This window comes from Haliotis rubra, unplaced genomic scaffold (assembly GCF_003918875.1).
Source record: "Haliotis rubra isolate DU_JTF1 unplaced genomic scaffold, ASM391887v1 Scf689, whole genome shotgun sequence".
NCBI lineage: Eukaryota > Metazoa > Mollusca > Gastropoda > Lepetellida > Haliotidae > Haliotis > Haliotis rubra.
Genome location: NW_025767400.1, coordinates 526,238 through 548,552, shown reverse-complemented (window position 1 = coordinate 548,552; position 22,315 = coordinate 526,238). Strand labels below are relative to the sequence as shown.

At 40.9% G+C, this 22,315-nt stretch overlaps 4 protein-coding genes and 1 long non-coding RNA gene across 7 annotated transcripts; all 5 read left to right on the top strand.

Annotated features, from left to right (window-relative positions):
- Positions 1–2,977: 2,977 nt before the first annotated feature.
- LOC124258260 (death-associated inhibitor of apoptosis 1-like) lies at positions 2,978–3,941 on the top strand. Its single transcript, XM_046692329.1, has 2 exons — positions 2,978–3,092; positions 3,659–3,941. The coding sequence occupies exons 1-2, from the start codon at positions 3,050–3,052 to the stop codon at positions 3,892–3,894; spliced, it is 279 nt and encodes a 92-aa protein (XP_046548285.1). The 5' UTR covers positions 2,978–3,049; the 3' UTR covers positions 3,895–3,941.
- A 1,965-nt stretch (positions 3,942–5,906) lies between these two features.
- LOC124258261 (death-associated inhibitor of apoptosis 1-like) lies at positions 5,907–6,957 on the top strand. The gene is made up of 2 exons (XM_046692330.1): positions 5,907–5,956; positions 6,535–6,957. Exons 1-2 carry the CDS (start codon positions 5,914–5,916, stop codon positions 6,768–6,770), a joined length of 279 nt encoding a protein of 92 aa, XP_046548286.1. The 5' UTR covers positions 5,907–5,913; the 3' UTR covers positions 6,771–6,957.
- A 1,791-nt stretch (positions 6,958–8,748) lies between these two features.
- LOC124258262 lies at positions 8,749–9,825 on the top strand. The gene is made up of 2 exons (XR_006893551.1): positions 8,749–8,848; positions 9,397–9,825. It is a non-coding gene; the product is annotated as an uncharacterized LOC124258262 (long non-coding RNA).
- A 1,712-nt stretch (positions 9,826–11,537) lies between these two features.
- LOC124258249 (E3 ubiquitin-protein ligase XIAP-like) lies at positions 11,538–15,383 on the top strand. 3 transcript variants are annotated; one of them, XM_046692317.1, is made up of 4 exons: positions 11,538–11,697; positions 12,707–13,011; positions 14,257–14,402; positions 14,957–15,383. In XM_046692317.1, exons 1-4 carry the CDS (start codon positions 11,684–11,686, stop codon positions 14,996–14,998), a joined length of 507 nt encoding a protein of 168 aa, XP_046548273.1. In that variant the 5' UTR covers positions 11,538–11,683; the 3' UTR covers positions 14,999–15,383. The 3 variants fall into 3 exon arrangements, with proteins under 3 accessions (XP_046548273.1, XP_046548274.1, XP_046548275.1); XM_046692318.1 differs by having other exon boundaries at positions 11,540–11,699; positions 12,713–13,011; XM_046692319.1 differs by lacking the exon at positions 11,538–11,697 and adding an exon at positions 12,422–12,548 and having other exon boundaries at positions 12,713–13,011.
- Positions 15,384–17,118: 1,735 nt separating this feature from the next.
- On the top strand, positions 17,119–21,620 carry LOC124258257 (E3 ubiquitin-protein ligase cblA-like). Its single transcript, XM_046692324.1, has 2 exons — positions 17,119–17,360; positions 20,825–21,620. Exon 2 carries the CDS (start codon positions 20,912–20,914, stop codon positions 21,491–21,493), a length of 582 nt encoding a protein of 193 aa, XP_046548280.1. The 5' UTR covers positions 17,119–17,360; positions 20,825–20,911; the 3' UTR covers positions 21,494–21,620.
- Positions 21,621–22,315: the final 695 nt, after the last annotated feature.

Sequence of the window (22,315 nt, the reverse complement as noted above, 5' to 3'; positions counted from 1 at the left end):
TGTGTCGTGATCGGCAAATACGCTTGTCTTCTTTGCATCAGCTGCATGGAAACTGTCCGTATGAAACTCGTGACGAGGAAGTGTACGTTTCCATTGTATGTTATCTGTACACATTGTGTTTATTCAGTGAAATATAAAATAACACTGAAGTTAGCGGAGCATACATTTTGTATATTTGAATTCAATTGTGTATAGGGGGAAAGTTTAGATAATGACTAACCCTATATACTACAATGATACGGATGAAATCCTGATGCTAATGGGTTGAACGAGATATTATTCATTTTCTACTTTCCAACTCTGGCCTTTCTATTCAAAACCTTGAATATGAATGTATGCATTGCATCGGTACGCTTACATATGTTTGTGGCGATGCGTGAGTGATTTTAGTTTTACGCCGCTTCTAAAGCGGCATACAACTTAAGTCATTCACTCTCTACAGAACCATTTTCTGAGTGCCAGTTGATGTTGAACGCCATCGGATTTGGCAAGATTACTACAGCACGGTCATTGGCAACATATTTGACAACTATCCACCGTAGACCTAGCCATAGGTAACCAGGATATAAGTTGACTTAAAGAACATACACTAAACGCCAAAAGAAACGTTACCCTCCTATAACTACATTTACGAATTACTTAAAAACTATCAAGATATGTAAGGAGGTTTTAGTTTACAAGAAAGCTGAACAACACAGCTTTATGCAAATTACGAATTTATGTACTTTGTAGAAGATGTCATTTTGATTTCCACGAAACAACCTTGATGAAATAAAAGCTAATAACTAAATAACTATGGAGGGCTATTTGAGATTAAACATTGTCATTTAGTACCAACCAAAGATATAAGTACTTATCCTTTTTGCAGTATTCGTTACACATAATCTACCCGTAGCCCCTTTTCTGAATGTTCTCGCGCCGTGCTTCAAGATGTGTGTTTGTTGTATTGCAGTCAGCAATATCCCAGCTATATGGCAGTGGTCCGAAAATAACCGAGTCTATTTGAGTCAACAACATGAGCATCAATCTGCGCAATTTGAATGCGATGACATCTGTCAATCAAGTCACTCCAGCCCGTTATTCGCTTCTTACGACAAGCTACTGGGTTACTGAAGACCAACAAACAAGCAAACACAGAAAATGGATTTCATCTGGACAGCTGTGATGTCCATAAAGGGGTCTACATTCGTCCAGAAGAATATTTAGGAGATACCTGAGTGACTGTCGTCGTTGTACAGGTATGGAGTGGCATCACAACTCATAGGAGAGCACAGTTATGATTGTAACAGTCAATGGCAGGTTTGAAAGCGTATGCTACCAGGAAGCTCTTGTGGACATCATGCTCCACTCCAAATGCAAATGCAGGGACAACGTGTCATTTTGGAGGATTTTATAGGCATTACCGTTACATGGATTATGTTTGTATTTGTATGCCAAACACTCGACAGATAAAGTATTTGTGTTTGGTAGGTTGTGGGATTTGCTGGTGCTGCGGTAAGGCTGTCGAGCTTCCCTCGTCTTCTGGTGTCGTCACTGATGTTAAGGGATCCTTATATACGACTTTTACCATTTTTGTCCCAGTTACGCCGAACTGAATTTGATCAGGCGGATAATTGAGACTGGTTATTCTCTGGCATTAGCTTTTCACATACACACGGACGCAACTCGCCTCCTTAAAAGGCAGAGCATACACTGCAATCCAAAATGTACTTTGTCCGACAAATGATAGTAATAATAAGTGCATTTATTATGCGCTATTTTCCATCCGTTGCGGTTGCTCAAAGCGCAGGTATCAAGGGTAGTACTTGAAGAAGAGATGGGTCTTTAGCTTAGGCTTGAAGACAGCTAAAGATGGGGAGGTTTTGATATCAAAAGGAAGACAAAACACACACAAACACACACACACACACACACACACACACACACACACACACACACACACACACACACACACACACACACACACACACTACTACTACTACTAAAACGCCAAAAGAAACGTTACCCTCCTTCCTTAATGACGGAGGTACCTATCATCAGCTGGCGTTCTAATGCGTGGACGTCCACTTCTTGGTCTGTCTACGGGGACCCCAGTCTGCCTGAAGCCCTAAATAAGTATTTTAACCGTGATACGATGGCATCCGAGGGCGTTGGCAACAGCATTATATGTCGACCCCATCTGCACCATTTCAATTTCTTTCTCTCTTCAGCTGTTAAATGTGACAAATTTCTCGTAGTTGTGTATCATGTCTTGCATTCTAGTCTCTCTTTATACGCTATAGAATCATTCCACATGTGCAATGGAGGCAAATACTGCTTGAATATTGCTGCGTTTTGGCGATTGATATTGTTATGTGTACACAGAAAATGGAAAAATGTTACTTTGCAAGCAACAATGTTAACAAAGATCATTTTAAATGTTCCTAAACACTTTTTCACAATATCAAAGACATGTTTTACTTGTTTTCACTAATGCAAATCAGCAGAAAATGTTTTAAAAGACTGAAATCATAGGAATGATTATTTGACAATTTTACACACTCTACAACAGTTGTTTCTTGTTTCAATAGTTGAAAAATGGTGACTTTAAATGGTTTATCTTTGTCTCAAACCAGAATTATATTTCAACCTTTCATTGGGACATCTTAATCACTGTTATTGATATATTTCGGCATGGACGAAAGTAGGACAGTTTAACTCTTCTGAAAAAGATGCATTTCACCTAAATATGAATGTATTTGAGAATTTCTTTTCGTGATTTGCATAAGGCGAGAGAGTACGTTTTCGGATTGCTGGATTATTGCTGAGTGTTGCGTGAAAGTAAACTCGCTAACTCATGTTTTGCAATTGTAGATTAGATAATCGATAAAACAATGGATGTTCTTAATCGTATAAACAGAGGCAAAGCCTTTTGCCAGTCGTGTGAATTGCGATATGACGACCACCCTATTTATAGCGCGGAAGTTATTAAAAGACATGACACATGGTTATGTAAAGACCAGGAACAACCTGGTGTACATCACATGCACGTCAACCTCCAAGAGTAGACATGATCTACAGAATGCTGGTGGTTCTGCTGGGGCTATACACAGGTGAGATGCACCTCAGATTAGCCGATTCATCGATCTATTGCATTTGGCCATGGTCCTGTGATTGACAGCATGAACATCGAGCTCATCATATATAGTATCGATATCGTATAAAATAAATTTGATTCTTATCCGAGTTCAATCTTTATTTCATACTGAAATGCCACAGGCCTTCATATATCTATTTCTTAACGATAAGTATGCTGGGCAAACGCATAAAAAATGAAATTCATCTTCGACATCATTTAACTTGCACATTTCTTCTCCATTATTACATCTTTTACAAGCGTGCGTCTGTCTGTCTGTCTGTCTGTCTGTCTGTCTGTCTGTATGTATGTATGTCTGTCTGTCTGTCTGTCTGTCTGTCTGTCTGTCTGTCTGTCTGTCTGTCTGTGTGTGTGTGTGTATGTATGTATGTATGTATGTATGTCTGTATGTCTGTATGTATGTATGTATGTATGTATGCATGCATGTATGTATCTGTATGGATGGTTGTAATGATACATTGTATAGTATTCACAATTTCCTGCATAAATCACTTTCAAATTTAACTATTTTACCTGGTACAGGTGGGGATGCTTCGGTACAACATGCGGCAGGTCAAGGCCCCAGCAAGGGTTCACAAGGGTCAAGTAACCGGATGTTTGGGAGGTGCAGACGGTGTCGGGTGCGCGAGGTCAACATGGTGTTCCTGCCGTGCGGTCACATGGTGTGTTGTGCCGAGTGTGGCGTCATCTCCAGTACCTGTGACGTATGTCACGCTCCAATCAGGGGCAGTGTGAGGACAAGACACGTGAACACGTGAACTCAAATACGTGAACTCTTATAATGTTTTTCAGGTGTTTAAAACAATGTGATATATATGTTTTATTTAAACAAGCAATGCATGAAGCAGTGAATTTACATTTTTAACTTAAACAAACGGAAGATTTCGCATCACAGGGTCAATACTTAGAACTATTATGGTTTAATTTGTTAAAGGAAACGATCTGATTAAAGTTTCATACTACATATATGTGTGATGTATTTTTTATGCGTTTCCCGCAGTGAGTGAGTATGGTGTTACGCCGCCTTTAGCAATATTCCAGCAATATCATGGCAGGGGACACCAGAAGTTGTCTTCACACATTGTACCCCATGTGGGGAATCGAACAGTAATGACGGCGGCATGTTGCATCATTCACACAGAAAAACATCTCTCAACATATTGATTTTGTGAAAGCAATATAATTCCCAGCCCTTACCCAACCAGTGTGAATAAAACCAGATATTAACATATTATGTCTACTTAACCTGGAGACTGATGTACAACACCGACTTCAACATGAGCATGTGGGATCATATGAATAACTATGAATCAGTGATCGATTATAGTTTGATCATTAGTGGCACTCTTTTGGGCGGCTGCCATATGAACATCTGTTATTGTCTTTCCGTATGTGATGCCCGGTAGGTAAACAAATTAATTTCATTTTGGTTAACAACAAATTTTGGGTGTACATTAAATAAAATGTGATCCCTATACATATACTCCCACCACACACACACGCGCTAGCTCTCGTCACATCTCCCCATTCCCCTCCCTCCCCCACTTCTTCCAAACACTTATAGGTCCTATTTCTCCCATATCTCTCTCTCTCTCTCTCTCTCTCTCTCTCTCTCTCTCTCTCTCTCTCTCTCTCTCTCTCTCTCTCTCTCTCACACACACACACACACACACACTAACTAACTAACTAACTAACTAACTAACTACTAAACGCCAAAAGAAACGTTACCCTCCTTCCTTAATGACGGAGGTACCTATCTTCAGCTGGCGTTGTGATGCGTGGACGTCCACTTCTTGATCTGTCTACGGGGACCCCAGTCTGCCTGAAGCCCTAAATAAGTATTTTAACCGTGATACGATGGCATCCGAGAGCGTTGGCAACAGCATTGTATATCGACCCCATCTGCACCATTTCAATTGCTCTTTCTTTCTCTCTTCAGCTGTTAATCGTGGCATATTTCTCGTAGTTGTGTATCATGTCATGCATTCTAGTCTCTCTTTATACCCTATAGAATCATTCTACATCTGCAATGGAGGCAAATACTGCTTGAATATTGCTGCGTTTTGGCGATTGATATTGTTATGTGTACACAGAAAATGGAAAAATGTTACTTTGCAAGCAACAATGTTAACAAAGATCATTTTAAATGTTCCTAAACACTTTTTCACAATATCAAAGACATGTTTTATTTGTTTTCACTAATGCAAATCAGCAGAAAATGTTTTAAAAGACTGAAATCATAGGAATGATTATTTGACAATTTTACACACTCTACAACAGTTGTTTCTTGTTTCAATAGTTGAAAAATGGTGACTTTAAATGGTTTATCTTTGTCTCAAACCAGAATTATATTTCAACCTTTCATTGGGACATCTTAATCACTGTTATTGATATATTTCGGCATGGACGAAAGTAGGACAGTTTAACTCTTCTGAAAAAGATGCATTTCACCTAAATATGAATGTATTTGAGAATTTCTTTTCGTGATTTGCATAAGGCGAGAGAGTACGTTTTCGGATTGCTGGATTATTGCTGAGTGTGGCGTGAAAGTAAACTCGCTAACTCATGTTTTGCAATTGTAGATTAGATAATCGATAAAACAATGGATGTTCTTAATCGTATAAACAGAGGCAAAGCCTTTTGCCAGTCGTGTGAATTGCGATATGACGACCACCCTATTTATAGCGCGGAAGTTATTAAAAGACATGACACATGGTTATGTAAAGACCAGGAACAACCTGGTGTACATCACATGCACGTCAACCTCAAGAGTAGACATGATCTACAGAATGCTGGTGGTTCTGCTGGGGCTATACACAGGTGAGATGCACCTCAGATTAGCCGATTCATCGATCTATTGCATTTGGCCATGGTCCTGTGATTGACAGCATGAACATCGAGCTCATCATATATAGTATCGATATCGTATAAAATAAATTTGATTCTTATCCGAGTTCAATCTTTATTTCATACTGAAATGCCACAGGCCTTCATATATCTATTTCTTAACGATAAGTATGCTGGGCAAACGCATAAAAAATGAAATTCATCTTCGACATCATTTAACTTGCACATTTCTTCTCCATTATTACATCTTTTACAAGCGTGCGTCTGTCTGTCTGTCTGTCTGTCTGTCTGTCTGTCTGTATGTATGTCTGTCTGTCTGTCTGTCTGTCTGTCTGTCTGTCTGTCTGTCTGTCTGTCTGTCTGTGTGTGTGTGTGTATGTATGTATGTATGTATGTATGTATGTATGTATGTCTGTATGTCTGTATGTATGTATGTATGTATGTATGCATGCATGTATGTATCTGTATGGATGGTTGTAATGATACATTGTATAGTATTCACAATTTCCTGCATAAATCACTTTCAAATTTAACTATTTTACCTGGTACAGGTGGGGATGCTTCGGTACAACATGCGGCAGGTCAAGGCCCCAGCAAGGGTTCACAAGGGTCAAGTAACCGGATGTTTGGGAGGTGCAGACGGTGTCGGGTGCGCGAGGTCAACATGGTGTTCCTGCCGTGCGGTCACATGGTGTGTTGTGCCGAGTGTGGCGTCATCTCCAGTACCTGTGACGTATGTCACGCTCCAATCAGGGGCAGTGTGAGGACAAGACACGTGAACACGTGAACTCAAATACGTGAACTCTTATAATGTTTTTCAGGTGTTTAAAACAATGTGATATATATGTTTTATTTAAACAAGCAATGCATGAAGCAGTGAATTTACATTTTTTAACTTAAACAAACGGAAGATTTCGCATCACAGGGTCAATACTTAGAACTATTATGGTTTAATTTGTTAAAGGAAACGATCTGATTAAAGTTTCATACTACATATATGTGTGATGTATTTTTTGCGTTTCCCGCAGTGAGTGAGTATGGTGTTACGCCGCCTTTAGCAATATTCCAGCAATATCATGGCAGGGGACACCAGAAGTTGTCTTCACACATTGTACCCCATGTGGGGAATCGAACAGTAATGACGGCGGCATGTTGCATCATTCACACAGAAAAACATCTCTCAACATATTGATTTTGTGAAAGCAATATAATTCCCAGCCCTTACCCAACCAGTGTGAATAAAACCAGATATTAACATATTATGTCTACTTAACCTGGAGACTGATGTACAACACCGACTTCAACATGAGCATGTGTGGATCATATGAATAACTATGAATCAGTGATCGATTATAGTTTGATCATTAGTGGCACTCTTTTGGGCGGCTGCCATATGAACATCTGTTATTGTCTTTCCGTATGTGATGCCCGGTAGGTAAACAAATTAATTTCATTTTGGTTAACAACAAATTTTGGGTGTACATTAAATAAAATGTGATCCCCTATACATATACTCCCCACCACACACACACGCGCTAGCTCTCGTCACATCTCCCCATTCCCCTCCCTCCCCCCCACTTCTTCCAAACACTTATAGGTCCTATTTCTCCCATATCTCTCTCTCTCTCTCTCTCTCTCTCTCTCTCTCTCTCTCTCTCTCTCTCTCTCTCTCTCTCTCTCTCTCTCTCTCTCTCTCTCACACACACACACACACACACACTAACTAACTAACTAACTAACTAACTAACTACTAAACGCCAAAAGAAACGTTACCCTCCTTCCTTAATGACGGAGGTACCTATCTTCAGCTGGCGTTGTGATGCGTGGACGTCCACTTCTTGATCTGTCTACGGGGACCCCAGTCTGCCTGAAGCCCTAAATAAGTATTTTAACCGTGATACGATGGCATCCGAGAGCGTTGGCAACAGCATTGTATATCGACCCCATCTGCACCATTTCAATTGCTCTTTCTTTCTCTCTTCAGCTGTTAATCGTGGCATATTTCTCGTAGTTGTGTATCATGTCATGCATTCTAGTCTCTCTTTATACCCTATAGAATCATTCTACATCTGCAATGGAGGCAAATACTGCTTGAATATTGCTGCGTTTTGGCGATTGATATTGTTATGTGTACACAGAAAATGGAAAAATGTTACTTTGCAAGCAACAATGTTAACAAAGATCATTTTAAATGTTCCTAAACACTTTTCACAATATCAAAGACATGTTTTATTTGTTTTCACTAATGCAAATCAGCAGAAAATGTTTTAAAAGACTGAAATCATAGGAATGATTATTTGACAATTTTACACACTCTACAACAGTTGTTTCTTGTTTCAATAGTTGAAAAATGGTGACTTTAAATGGTTTATCTTTGTCTCAAACCAGAATTATATTTCAACCTTTCATTGGGACATCTTAATCACTGTTATTGATTTATTTCGGCATGGACGAAAATAGGACAATTTAACTCTTCTGAAAAAGATGCATTTCACCTAAATATGAATGTATTTGAGAATTTCTTTTCGTGATTTGCATAAGGCGAGAGAGTACGTTTTCGGATTGCTGGATTATTGCTGAGTGTGGCGTGAAAGTAAACTCGCTAACTCATGTTTTGCAATTGTAGATTAGATAATCGATAAAACAATTGATGTTCTTAATCGTATAAACAGAGGCAAAGCCTTTTGCCAGTCGTGTGAATTGGGATATGACGACCACCCTATTTATAGCGCGGAAGTTATTAAAAGACATGACACAAGTTTATGTAAAGACCAGGAACAACCTGGTGTACATCACATGCACGTCAACCTCCAAGAGTAGACATGATCTACAGAATGCTGGTGGTTCTGCTGGGGCTATACACAGGTGAGATGCACCTCAGATTAGCCGATTCATCGATCTATTGCATTTGGCCATGGTCCTGTGATTGACAGCATGAACATCGAGCTCATCATATATAGTATCGATATCGTATAAAATAAATTTGATTCTTATCCGAGTTCAATCTTTATTTCATACTGAAATGCCACAGGCCTTCATATATCTATTTCTTAACGATAAGTATGCTGGGCAAACGCATAAAAAATGAAATTCATCTTCGACATCATTTAACTTGCACATTTCTTCTCCATTATTACATCTTTTACAAGCGTGCGTCTGTCTGTCTGTCTGTCTGTATGTATGTATGTATGTCTGTCTGTCTGTCTGTCTGTCTGTCTGTGTGTGTGTGTGTGTGTGTGTGTATGTATGTATGTATGTATGTCTGTATGTCTGTATGTCTGTATGTCTGTATGTATGTATGTATGTATGCATGCATGTATGTATCTGTATGGATGGTTGTAATGATACATTGTATAGTATTCACAATTTCCTGCATAAATCACTTTCAAATTTAACTATTTTACCTGGAACAGGTGGGGATGCTTCGGTACAACATGCGGCAGGTCAAGGCCCCAGCAAGGGTTCACAAGGGTCAAGTAACCGGATGTTTGGGAGGTGCAGACGGTGTCGGGTGCGCGAGGTCAACATGGTGTTCCTGCCGTGCGGTCACATGGTGTGTTGTGCCGAGTGTGGCGTCATCTCCAGTACCTGTGACGTATGTCACGCTCCAATCAGGGGCAGTGTGAGGACAAGACACGTGAACACGTGAACTCAAATACGTGAACTCTTCAGGTGTTTAAAACAATGTGATATATATGTTTTATTTAAACAAGCAATGCATGAAGCAGTGAATTTACATTCAACTTAAACGAACGGAAGATTTCGCATCACAGGGTCAATACTTAGAACTATTATGGTTTAATTTGTTAAAGGCAACGATCTGATTAAAGTTCCATACTACATATATGTGTGATGTATTTTTTGCGTTTCCCGCAGTGAGTGAGTATGGTGTTACATCGTTTTTAGCAATATTCCAGCAATATCATGGCAGGGGACACCAGAAGTTGGCTTCACACATTGTACCCCATGTGGGGAATCGAACAGTAATGACGGCGGCATGTTGCATCATTCACAAAGAAAAAACATCTCTCAACATATTGATTTTGTGAAAGCAATATAATTCCCAGCCCTTACCCAACCAGTGTGAATAAAACCAGATATTAACATATTATGTCTACTTAATCTGGAGACTAATGTACAACACCGACTTCAACATGAGCATGTGTGGATCATATGAATAACTATGAATCAGTGATCGATTATAGTTTGATCATTAGTGGCACTCTTTTCGGCGGCTGCCATTTGAACATCTAGTATTGTCTTTCAGTATGTGATGCCCGGTAGGTAAACAAATTAATTTCATTTTGGTTAACAACAAATTTTGGGTGTACATAAAAAAAAATGTGACCCCCTATACATATACTCCCCACCACACGCACACGCACTTACACACACGCGCGCGCTAGCTCTCGTCACATCTCCCTGCCCCACCCCCCTCAAACACACACACACTTCTTCCGAACACTTATATGCCCTATATCTCCCATATCTCTCTCTCTCTCTCTCACACACACTTCTTCCGAACGCCCTATATCTCCCCTATATCTCCCTCTCTCTCTCTCTCTCTCTCTCTCTCTCTCTCTCTCTCTCTCTCTCTCTCTCTCTCTCACACACACACACACTTCTTCCGAACACTTATATGCCCTATATCTCCCATATCTCTCTCTCTCTCTCTCTCACACACACACACTTCTTCCGAACACTTATATGCCCTATATCTCCCATATCTCTCTCTCTCTCTCTCTCTCTCTCTCTCTCTCTCTCTCTCTCTCTCTCTCTCTCTCTCTCTCACACACACACACACTTCTTCCGAACACTTATATGCCCTATATCTCCCATATCTCTCTCTCTCTCTCTCACACACACACTTCTTCCGAACCTTATATGCCCTATATCTCCCATATCTCTCTCTCTCTCTCTCTCTCTCTCTCTCTCTCTCTCTCTCTCTCACACACACACACACACTTCTTCCGAACACTTATATGCCCTATATCTCCCATATCTCTCTCTCTCTCTCACACACACACACTTCTTCCGAACACTTATATGCCCTATATCTCCCATATCTCTCTCTCTCTCTCTCACACACACACACTTCTTCCGAACACTTATATGCCCTATATCTCCCATATCTCTCTCTCTCTCTCTCTCTCACACACACACACACTTCTTCCGAACACTTATATGCCCTATATCTCCCATATCTCTCTCTCTCTCTCTCTCACACACACACACTTCTTCCGAACACGTATATGCCCTATATCTCCCATATCTCTCTCTCTCTCTCTCTCTCTCTCTCACACACACACACTTCTTCCGAACACTTATATGCCCTATATCTCCCATATCTCTCTCTCTCTCTCTCACACACACACACACTTCTTCCGAACACTTATATGCCCTATATCTCCCATATCTCTCTCTCTCTCTCTCACACACACACACACACACACAGAGGCGCGTTTCTCTGTTACTAGTGTATAACAAGTCAGTCCCACCTTGTACATTATACTCTAAGACATTAATTCAAATTACATCATAGTTACGCCTGGTCATGTTCTCCTTGCCGCATGAGTTGTGTGTATATTTACATCACTTATCACTCATGCTGACTTGTCAGATCTATAAACAGTCCCGCGCGTCACATTGCAGGGCTCAACACTTCACCTCAAACACCCAACCTCTGTCTGGCTACAACCAATGGCTGCACAAACATGTGAGTATAGTTTAGCTGTATCCGTTCAAATAAACTATTCTGCCAGATACACGCTCATTCGTTTGTCGCGCTCTCTCGCCTTTTCTGTATAAGGGACCAGTCATAATGTATGGTTGGGGGTTATGATTTTTATGGAAAAGCATGTACAATGTTAATTCCTCACTCCCCCCTAAAATTTATGTACAAAGTAAGTGACCCTTCCCCCATGCATGTCATATACAAAATTAATGACCCAGACCTTTAGTACATGTATATGTGTACAAAACTGATGGCAGTGGACAGGCGTTCAAGGCGTTTAAGCTTTCATATTCTTTATGTGAACAGTTATTATCCTGCACGAATATGCATTCATCTCGCAGCTCTGTTGTTTTTTCATCTCTATCTACTGTTAGCACACGTGAGCTCATATATTAACGCATGTATTTACATATAAGCCTTGCTGTCCGATATAACATGAACCTGTGGTGAGTGAGTGTTATTACGTAAACATAGAAATGAGTTCGCATTGTTACACTCCTTGCTTTTAATGTAGTTATATATTGTAGATAACTCATAAAGGCAAAAACTTATACTTTTCTTTGTTACCTAACAATTAAATAGTGTGAGTAATCAATATTTGAGAAGTGAGTTTTCCAGCTTGTTTCGCGAGGCTATTAATAGCTAGAGACTGGCGACATCTAAATATAGACGTGACTCGTGACGTCAGTGAACTTACACGGGTCGATACGTTTTCTGCAACTGGATACGCTGTTGATCAGCGTACAGTGTGTTATCAGCATTTGGCAGGATTATGTCCATTGTGCCTGTTTTATTTGTACCAAATAAGTAATACACATGCCAAATATTAAGGTAAGCTGTTTCACATAATGAATGAAGATATACCATGTTTGATGACGTATTCACGAAACAGTTCCAAATTCCTGTCATTTATCAAAGCCAAGTTAATTCTGAATTAGTTGCTGCAACTTGTAATTCCAATTGAAAGTTATTCTACATTTTTGCTTTAAATGCAGGATGTCGCATGCTGGATCACTGCTGGATGTTGATCTCGCACGAATTCCACGTGCATTTGTACGTGACCGTGATGAGGAAGTATACCGTTTGCTGGCACGAGCTGATGATGGAGACAAATCGGGTTTCGGGATTCAAGCCCTTGTGCGGCTGTCCTATAGACCCCCAGGGAAATACCCTCTGAAGTCGACCCTATTCTGTGATGAAAGGTTTCAGACGCTGAGAAACTGTCACGACGACCTTGCAGCTATGCCGCTTGAAAAACTCCGCATCATCGCCAGGGCCGGGTTTTATCGTTGTGGTACGTTTTTCATACACAAAATTTAACGATAATTTAAACACAACAACATGTTACCAAAACATTTGATGGAGCGATGGGGGTAGGCTAGTGGTTAAACCATTTATTTTTCACGCCGAAAACCTCGCTTTGATTCCCCAAATGGGTACCATGTGTGACGTATTGTTAGAACCGGCGTTAAAAGTCGCTGGAATAGTGCGACGTGTAGTATACAACTCACCCACTCACTCTACGTGAACACAACGGGCATCTACGGCACATTTCAGTGTGTAGAGTTGCGTTCCTTGGACACGCAAATCCAATATTAATGAGTTCGAATCCCACATTTTCACGTCAACGTTTCAAGGTATTCAGCACCCGTACACCTGGAATACATAAAAGGTTAAGACCCACTTTATTTTCATGTTTCCTACACCATGTAAGCGGCGGTCACATCTTACAGACACGCACGTAGTTGACCGTAGTTGGGGATGAACGTAGCAGCCCGTGGGATACCCGTATTTGACCATAGTTACACGCAGTTAGACGAAGTTAAGCGTAATTCAACGTAGATCACCGTAGTTATGACCGTACTCATGATTTGGCCGTGGTTAGACCAAGAAATGTTCAACAAAATATCTCTTCGGTTAGCTTGAATGTCAAGACCCTACTTTAACCGTAGTTTGAACTTGTGACGTGGTTGACCCTTGTTCTCCCTCGTAGACTGTAACAAACCCTACTACACCGTTGTGTTGACCGTAGTACACCGTGGTAACATGGCACTCGATTAATTACAGACCGCCGCCATATAGCTGGAATGTTGCTGAAGCGGCATAAAACTGAACTCACTCACTCACTACGATAAAACTACGGTTTACTACGTAGTATACGTTTATCACTACTGTCCAGGCTAGCTATTCTCGAAACTTCGTAAGTCCTACGAACTTCTTAAACCCATTCTTAACACATTGGCTACGATCAAAGTTAAGAATTCTTAGGGCTACGAACGTTTCGAGAATAAGGGCCCTGGGTCCCGTTCCTCAAAATGACCGTAGCGCTACGATGATCGTAACTCCCATACTTTAACATAGACTTACGACTGTCGTAGCGCTACAATCGCTTTGAGGAACGGGTCCCAGTAGAACAACGTTCACGGCCGTAAGATGTGACAGCGTCAGGCTGACAAGTCTATCTAAACTTGTGTTAAAACAAACTCTCTTATTATACATCACACTATGTCACGCTGCAACTGTCAATGCTATTCTCCAGGAATGACGACGACACTGACATGCTTCCACTGCGGGTGCCAAGCTTCAAACTGGAGGGTGGATGACGACCCGTGGGAGCGACACGCTGAGCTGAAGCCCAACTGCCCGGTAATCAAGAGGGGCGTTGTCATCTGTAGGGAAGGAGGGGTGAGTTATACAGTGAGTTGAGTTAATGTTTACGCCGCACTCAGCAATATTCCAGCTATATGGCGGCGGTCTGTAAATAATCGAGTTTGGACTAGACAATCCAGTGATCAACAGCATGAGCATCGGTCTGCGCAATTGGGAACCGATGTGTCAACCAAGTCAGCGAGCCTGACCAGCCGATCCCGTTAGTCGCCTCTTACGACAAGCATGGGTAACTGAAGATCAATATTCGAACCCGGATCTTCACGGGTAGAGTTATACAGACATGATGCATCTCAAAACATTCCAGTTCTTCTAATCATACTTGCATTTAACAATATGTCAAGAATCAAACATTTCACTTTTGGTTGCCACACTGTTTTTCTTCCATCTAATATTCATACCTAAACGGTCTTTCCTTCTTATGTGAGGTAGTCTAGTGGTGAAAGCGTCACGCCGAACACCCGGGTTCGATCCCCCTCATGGGTACAATGTCTGAAGCCTATTTCTGGTGATGTTGCTGGAATATGCTACAAGCGGCGTGAAACTAAACTCATCCACTCACTTTCTTTCAGCGACCTGTGGACCGAGTGTTGATGAGACAGGTCTCCTGCTAAGCTCCACCAACTCAACTATCATCATTAATATAACTCTATAAGTACTAAGTTTTATCTAAAACAAAGAATCCACTGTAGACAAACTCTCCAAATGCACATTCCTCATTTTTTCATTTATATATTTTACTTTGAAATATTATTTAATTGCGCATCTTTCAACCCCTTCAGTAGATACATGTATGTATTTGAGTAACATAATCTGACAAAAAGCGTGCCACCAAGAGGCAGGCTGGATCATCTTTACTAAGAACATAGGCGTAAGGAAAATACAGTTATTAAAGGAACGATGTCACACCACATTTCCCTAAGAATGCAGAATGCATTTCTCTCAATAATACTAACTATCAGCCCTCAGAGAATCTAGTATATAATTTATTCCCAAAAAATACGTATTTAGATTACAATATTAATCAAAAAGTTCGAATGAATTTATGCAACGTTGCATTAAATCGATTCTTGCGCCCTCTGCCGCCCGAACATTATTTCAAGCGAACCCCATAGAGTTATGTCCCTTGGAGCGCTCTTTACGAATATCCCACTCACAACCGTGCGACAGTTTCCAATGTACGGAGAAATAGTATAAATTCCATATATGGGAAGTGTTATCTGTTTAAAGCTGTTCACCTCGAAGTTTCAATTATCGATTTCAGGCAAGTCGTAAGGGATAATAAGTCTTTTGTTGCATCATTAGGAAGCTAAAATGAGTGCATATACACCCAATAAATAATATATAGGCCATAATATTGTCGAAAATGTGTGACATTGTGCCTTTAAGATTCAGTTTATGAATACTGTATTTACCTCTTGCCTGTTCCACACCCATCATTTATTTCTTAGTGGTCCGCTGTAGCGGTAGATGGTATAATTCAGTATAAAGCCTTGTCTAAATGCTTTCTTATACACAGAAAATTATCCATTTCAAGAGCCTGGAACAGTTTCAAGTTTGCTGGATCCATTATTAGGTATTGAGGCAAGAGATCAAATGAACTTCTTGAATAATTTTATGTTTAGCTGATCATTGAAACTGCGTTATGTGTTGAGAGCATTTTCGTGGATGTATGAAACCCACTTTTATTTAGACTGGTTTCGTTTGTGTAACAGATATACGTTTGACCATATGTTTTAAGATACCGTGGCCCGATCCACAAAGCGATCGTAGCGCTAAGGTAATCGTAACTCACATACTTTAAAGTGGACTTACGAACTGTCGTAACTCTACGGTCGCTTTGTGGCATGGGGCCCTGGCCGTTAAGTCAACTCGCGACAATACGAATAGTCAGATGCATCGTTGATGATATCCCGACGACGAGAAGCTGTTGTGTTTCTCTGGACAGGGAGTTATGACATTTTGGACAGTACTAATGGTCAGACGCATCGGTGATGATAACTCGACGACGAGAAACAGTTGTGCTTAACTGAGTTATGGCATCTTGTACAGACTGACATAAGCACCGTCATGCTACTGCACTCGGACTCAACTACATCGGCTTGAACAGTGCAGCAACAGCAGACAGGTCGTTATGTCCACGTATGTTCACGTATTTCACTTCATGGTTTTGTGGATTTCTTTGGACAACTTGTTTCACGCCCAGCAGTGAGTTGATGGAAATATAATATTGCTCGCATGGCTGGTAAGGTATGAAATGGTTACGTTTTCGTGAACATCTTGTCACATCATCAAGAAGATGCATGTGTTGTTTAGTCGGAATCTTACGATCTATGGATGACTAATGTGGTTGGTTTTTTCACGTTTGTTTACAGACTGTCCATCGAGTGTCAAAGGTTGATTTCAGGTCGTATCTAAATCCCTTTTTCGGAATATGTCACATTTGACTTACTTTGTTGTTTTAGGCTGTATTTAGTATTTAATTTCAGCATATATGCACCCTGTCTTTGTGATTGTGTTTCATTAAAACATTCCATAATCATATCTCTCCACTTTTTATTTTGTAGACATTTGTCCCAGAGAGTTGTTTGTTTGTTTGTTTGTTCAGGTGTTTGTTTGTTTCCATGTTGTTTATAGCCGCACTGAGCAATATTCCCGCTATTTGACGACGTTTTATAAAAATAGCCGGGACGAGACAATCCAGTAATTGGTAACCGGATCCCGTTAGTTTCCCCTAACAACAAGCATTGTTTCCCGAAGCACAGCTGTAACCCGGATGTTCACGTAGGTAGGCGTGACTGAGTAGCTGAGAGCTCCAAACACGGTTGTTGCATATAGCGGCTATTAGACTGGCGTGGGGAAAACCCGGCTAAATATAGACCTGACATTCGTTATCCTCTATCTGTGTGCCGACAGTCCGCAGTGCGTCTGTGCTGGAATATCAAGAGACTACTTGTACATTTTGACTTCACAGTGGTGAGTATACATCTGAACTGTGTTCGGATCTCAGTAAATCGAAATATTTTAGTGAATGAGTTAATATTTAATGTCACATCGACACTATTTCAGCATAGATAGGCGGATCCAGAAATGTTCAAACTCCCTGAACACCACCTTGTCTCCGCCTTTCCAAAAACATTAACTTCAATGTGGTCTTTAGTTATTTTCAAAGAGAGAGAGAGGGTGGGGTGGGGTGGTGGTGGTTCAAACCCTGAACAACCCCGACCCCCACCCCGGATCCGACACCGTGACGATCGAAATATTTTAACATATTTTATATAGAAATTGTAATTACCGATTTTTCAGGAAGGGCGTTTCTTATGAATACGTTTGAATCTTTAATCTTGCGATATATGACTTCACAAGTAACGTACAAACCACAGGGTCGTTTCCTCGCTTAGACACAGCGTTAGAAAGACATATAGGTATAGTATGACCAGAAATTATTGAGAATTTTAGGAATATGTTTAATTGGATTTCTAGTATAAACAACCTTGACCAAGTATCAAGTGCTTGGTTTCATTCAAGAGAGACAATTCCGTTAATCCTTTTTCATTAGTTTGTGAAGAGTTATCCCCCTTTGTTTACTTGCTAGCAGACGACATTTTCAGTGATCCTCAGTATGGATGATTTAGAGAAGAGGAAGTTGATTTTAGAGTATTATAACAAGGACATCAGATCAGCTAAAGTGATCTCAAGTAGAACAGGCATTCCTTTGTCCACTGTTTATCGTCATTGAAAAATATTGCAAATGGATATGGCATTGAGCACCAGGGAGGCACAGGTAGGCCAAGAAAATTGACTGTCGGTGACAGGAGGCGGCTTGGTATTCTTGTTTCTAAAAACAAACGAAGGAGTTTAGAAAACTTAAGGCTGGATATGATTGATAGAGGAACTGTGGCTGTCTGTAAGGAGACAATTAGAACTGAGCTGCATGCAATATGTTTGCAGAAAAGTCGAGGAATTCCATCACCGATCATGAAACCTGAACAAAAGGAGCGAAGGTTGAACTGGTGCTTACAGCATAGAAATTTTAACTGGGACAATGTGATTTTCTCAGATGAAAGTTCTGTGTGGCTGTTTCCTAATACACTGAAATTCTGGACCAAACAAACTGAAAAACCTTTGTATCAGCGCCCAAGTACAGTCCGAAATTTAACGTGTGGGATGGCATATCTGTGTTAGGGGCAACGCCCCTCTATGTATTTGAAGGGAATATGAACAGTGAGCGGTACACAGATATTATCGAGGGACATTTACTTCCATCTGCTCACGTGTTCTATGGAAATGTTTGGATTTTCCAGCAGGACAACGACCCAAAACATCGTTCAAAGCATTCACAGGCCTGGTTTCGGACCCAAAATATGACATTATTAGATTGGCCAAGCTATAGCCCTGACCTAAATCCAATAGAAAATGTTTGGGGACTTATGAAGGAAAGTGGCAATAAGAAAAATCTGACAAATATTGCTGAAATGAAAGAAGAGGTGGTCCGATATTGGGACAGCATGGACCACGACTTTCTTTGATCAGTAGTATGCCCCGCCGCATTGAAGCCTGCATTGCTGCCCATGGTGACTTGACAAAATTTAACTGTTCACCTGTCTTTGAATCTGGAGTTATGTTCTGCTAATATTCACATTTAATACGTGAGTAATGAGTGAAAATTTAAAACAAAATTACAATCTTATATTCTCAAAAATTTCTGGTTGTACTGTATATAGACCCTACTTTATATAGTACTAGGGTAGGGTCTATATACCTATATGTCTTTCTAACGCTGTTTCTAAGCATGACACGCCCCTGTGGTACAAACCAGTAAAGTAGATAGTCTGAGGTGTATTTCAGGGGCGTAGCTACCATTATAAAACAGCCCGGGCTAACACATGATTGCTGCTAAAATGGCTGGGCAAGGCCCCAAAACTATCTAAATATACAGCTCTGCAACCTATCAGGCTTACACGAAAAAAATGGCTTGCTACGCGCCTGTATTGATATTTGATGCTAAAACTTAGCAATATTGTAGAATGACATAGTAATCATCACTATATGTGGAGCTGATTTATTAGTATTCATTCCAACAGTTAATAACACACTGCAGACATTTCTTGAGTTGTCGAAGATTTGTCCTCAAGGCGCCGTGAAGATGGGCAGAGTTGCTTCCCCTTGACAGACACGGTGATCGCTGATTTCAATACCGGTCCCTTCAGGGACCGTTCATAATTAGGGGAGGGGGTGTCACCCATATTGTTCTTGGGAGGTAAGTTAGGTCATTAAAGTGTTGTGCTTAAAAATTACGGGTAGGGGGATGGCTCTTACTTTGATCCAGGTGTGGGGGGTGGGTGGGGATGTGTGTCATTCACATTGTACATTCTTTTCCATATAAAGTCAACATCAAACACACACTCTCTCTCTCTCTCACACACACACACACAATTTTGTTCTTGGTTTGACAGCACTATACTCACGTTATGTCTCTCCAAATGTGGTGAACCTTACACTATTTAAAAGCGCGTTACACTATTATTACGTAAAATCTATTCTGGTAGAATCATGACAGTCACCTGACCAGGAAATACTATTGTTTGTTAAAGAACATAATGGATTATTGCTAAATATTGATAGTTACAACACATTTCCTTATTTATAATGTATACGGAAGGTATTGGAAATAGCATTATTCTGACTAATGAAGTGATGAGGTCATGGCCTGTTGATTATACGACTTATCAGTAATTAAAGTTGAAAGGGGCGATGGTTAAGGCGTTCGCTCGTCACGACAAAGATCCGGGTTCGCTACCCCATTTCTGATGTCCCCCGCCGGGATATTGCTGAAATATTACTAACAGCGACTTGAAACTAAACTCACTCCCTCACTCACTAAAGCTGCTGATGGAGTATTAAAATTAGTACTTTGCCTTACCAGATACAGATGAAGAAATTCAGTCATGCATAGAACAATATGGCATTATCGCACATTGTAAAAGTAAAAATGTGACATTTGACTAAAATTAAAAAGTTTCGGTTAATCAAATATGTTTCTGTATATTTCTAAAACCGACATGTGTCATTCTGAAATTTAGTCTCACAGTCCCTGGAACGAATTATTTTCCCTTTCGCCCAGCCCCTTCTGCAATGTTAAATCCCTAAATGAAGCAAGTCCAGATTTCCTTAGGTTCTGCATCCCCCATCTCACTGGGGCTCCTTTTCAACTTAAAAGGAATTGCTATTCTATCAAAATTATATATATATTCAGAGACAAAGCTTTAGTCTGTCTGACATTATACAAAATCGCTATCTCGGTTCGTCAAATTGAGCCCCCAAAACCCCAAAAATAGCGAACACTCAAAATGTTCACTTTAAGCGTTTTAGCGTTCACTTGTTCTATGTGTGAGACCTCCCTATAGAACACCCGGAGTGACCCTGATGTTACATTTCAGAAACACATCTTCTGTGTAGACTGTACAGTGCTGCAGCTTATCAGCTGAGGACAGTAAAGCAGAACGAGCTGCCTATCGTCAAGTACAATGGCGTGCCAAGTTGAGAGAAGACCCCTTGGTTCATCCACTGCAAACACAAAGAACACCGGCACCGGAAGCAGCGACGACAGGAACGTCAGATACTCCACCACAGCAAATTCCTGGAAGAGCACCAGAAGTACCTATGGCGGCAGCGGTACCTGCAGTGACGACAGCAACATCATAAACAGCACCACTACCAGGGACAGCGCCAGAAGTAGCTGTAGCGACAGCAGTACCAACAGTGACGACAGCAACATCATCAACAGCACCACTACCAGGGACAGCACCAGAAGTAGCTGTAGCGACAGCGGTACCAACAGGGATGACAGCAGCGTCATCAACAGCACCACTACCAGGGACAGCACCAGAAGTAGCAGCGTTAGCAACAGCAAAAACAGCATCCCTGCCAGCAGGGTCAGCAGATGGGGCCGTTGCAGAAAGTGTTCCCAGAAAGGTGCGTCACTGGTCTTCTTGCCCTGTGGTCACGTGGTCTGTTGTGCCCAGTGTGGCCTGACGGTGGACTCGTGTATGGTGTGTGGGAGGGGCATTCGAGGTTCCATCAGAGCCGACCTACACGAACACATATAGTGTCTCTCACATAAAGAGCAGTTTGTATTTTGTAAAGTACCTTATTACTTAGCCAATGCAGGGCCTAATTACCGGATTTACCTGTTTGTAATAATATTTTGACTTGAAAGTTGACATTTAACGATTTTGAACATTTTCCTTTTGTGACGGGTTTCATTCAACTAATAAGAGAAATCATCACACATACGCACGCACACACACACACACGCACGCGCGCGCGCACACACACACACACACACACACACACACACACACACACACACACACACACACACACTACCACACACACACACAACCACATACTTACGCCCAGAAAGGAGAGGATGTTGATAGGAACAACGATTTCTCATGCATGCTAAGATGTCCACACACAGAAGAACGGGAAAGTATTACCTGTTCTGGAAATATATATTCCGGGGACATTTTATATTCAGTGAAAATATTCAGAGAGAAAGTTAGATTGCCATTATACTACAGAATGCAGTCTTGTTCGAAGGTATTTCACATTTTATGTTGGTGGTATTTCTTGATAAAGTGTGACTCGAATTCAAGACGAACCTGCGTATCAGGAGTTGCCTCCCCTACACCACAAGTTTCCACACTGATTTGTGACTGAACATTTGGCATGAAAGTAACAAGTGACATGACTTGTAACAAGACTATGACACACATACATACACGCACGCACGCACACACGTGCACGCACACCCAACCCCCTACCAACAAACACATATCATCGTCTGTACTTTAATTAATAATAAAAATGATATAGAGACGCAGCTATTTCTTGCTTTTCTGCATTCAAGAAAGGGCTCAGATGTC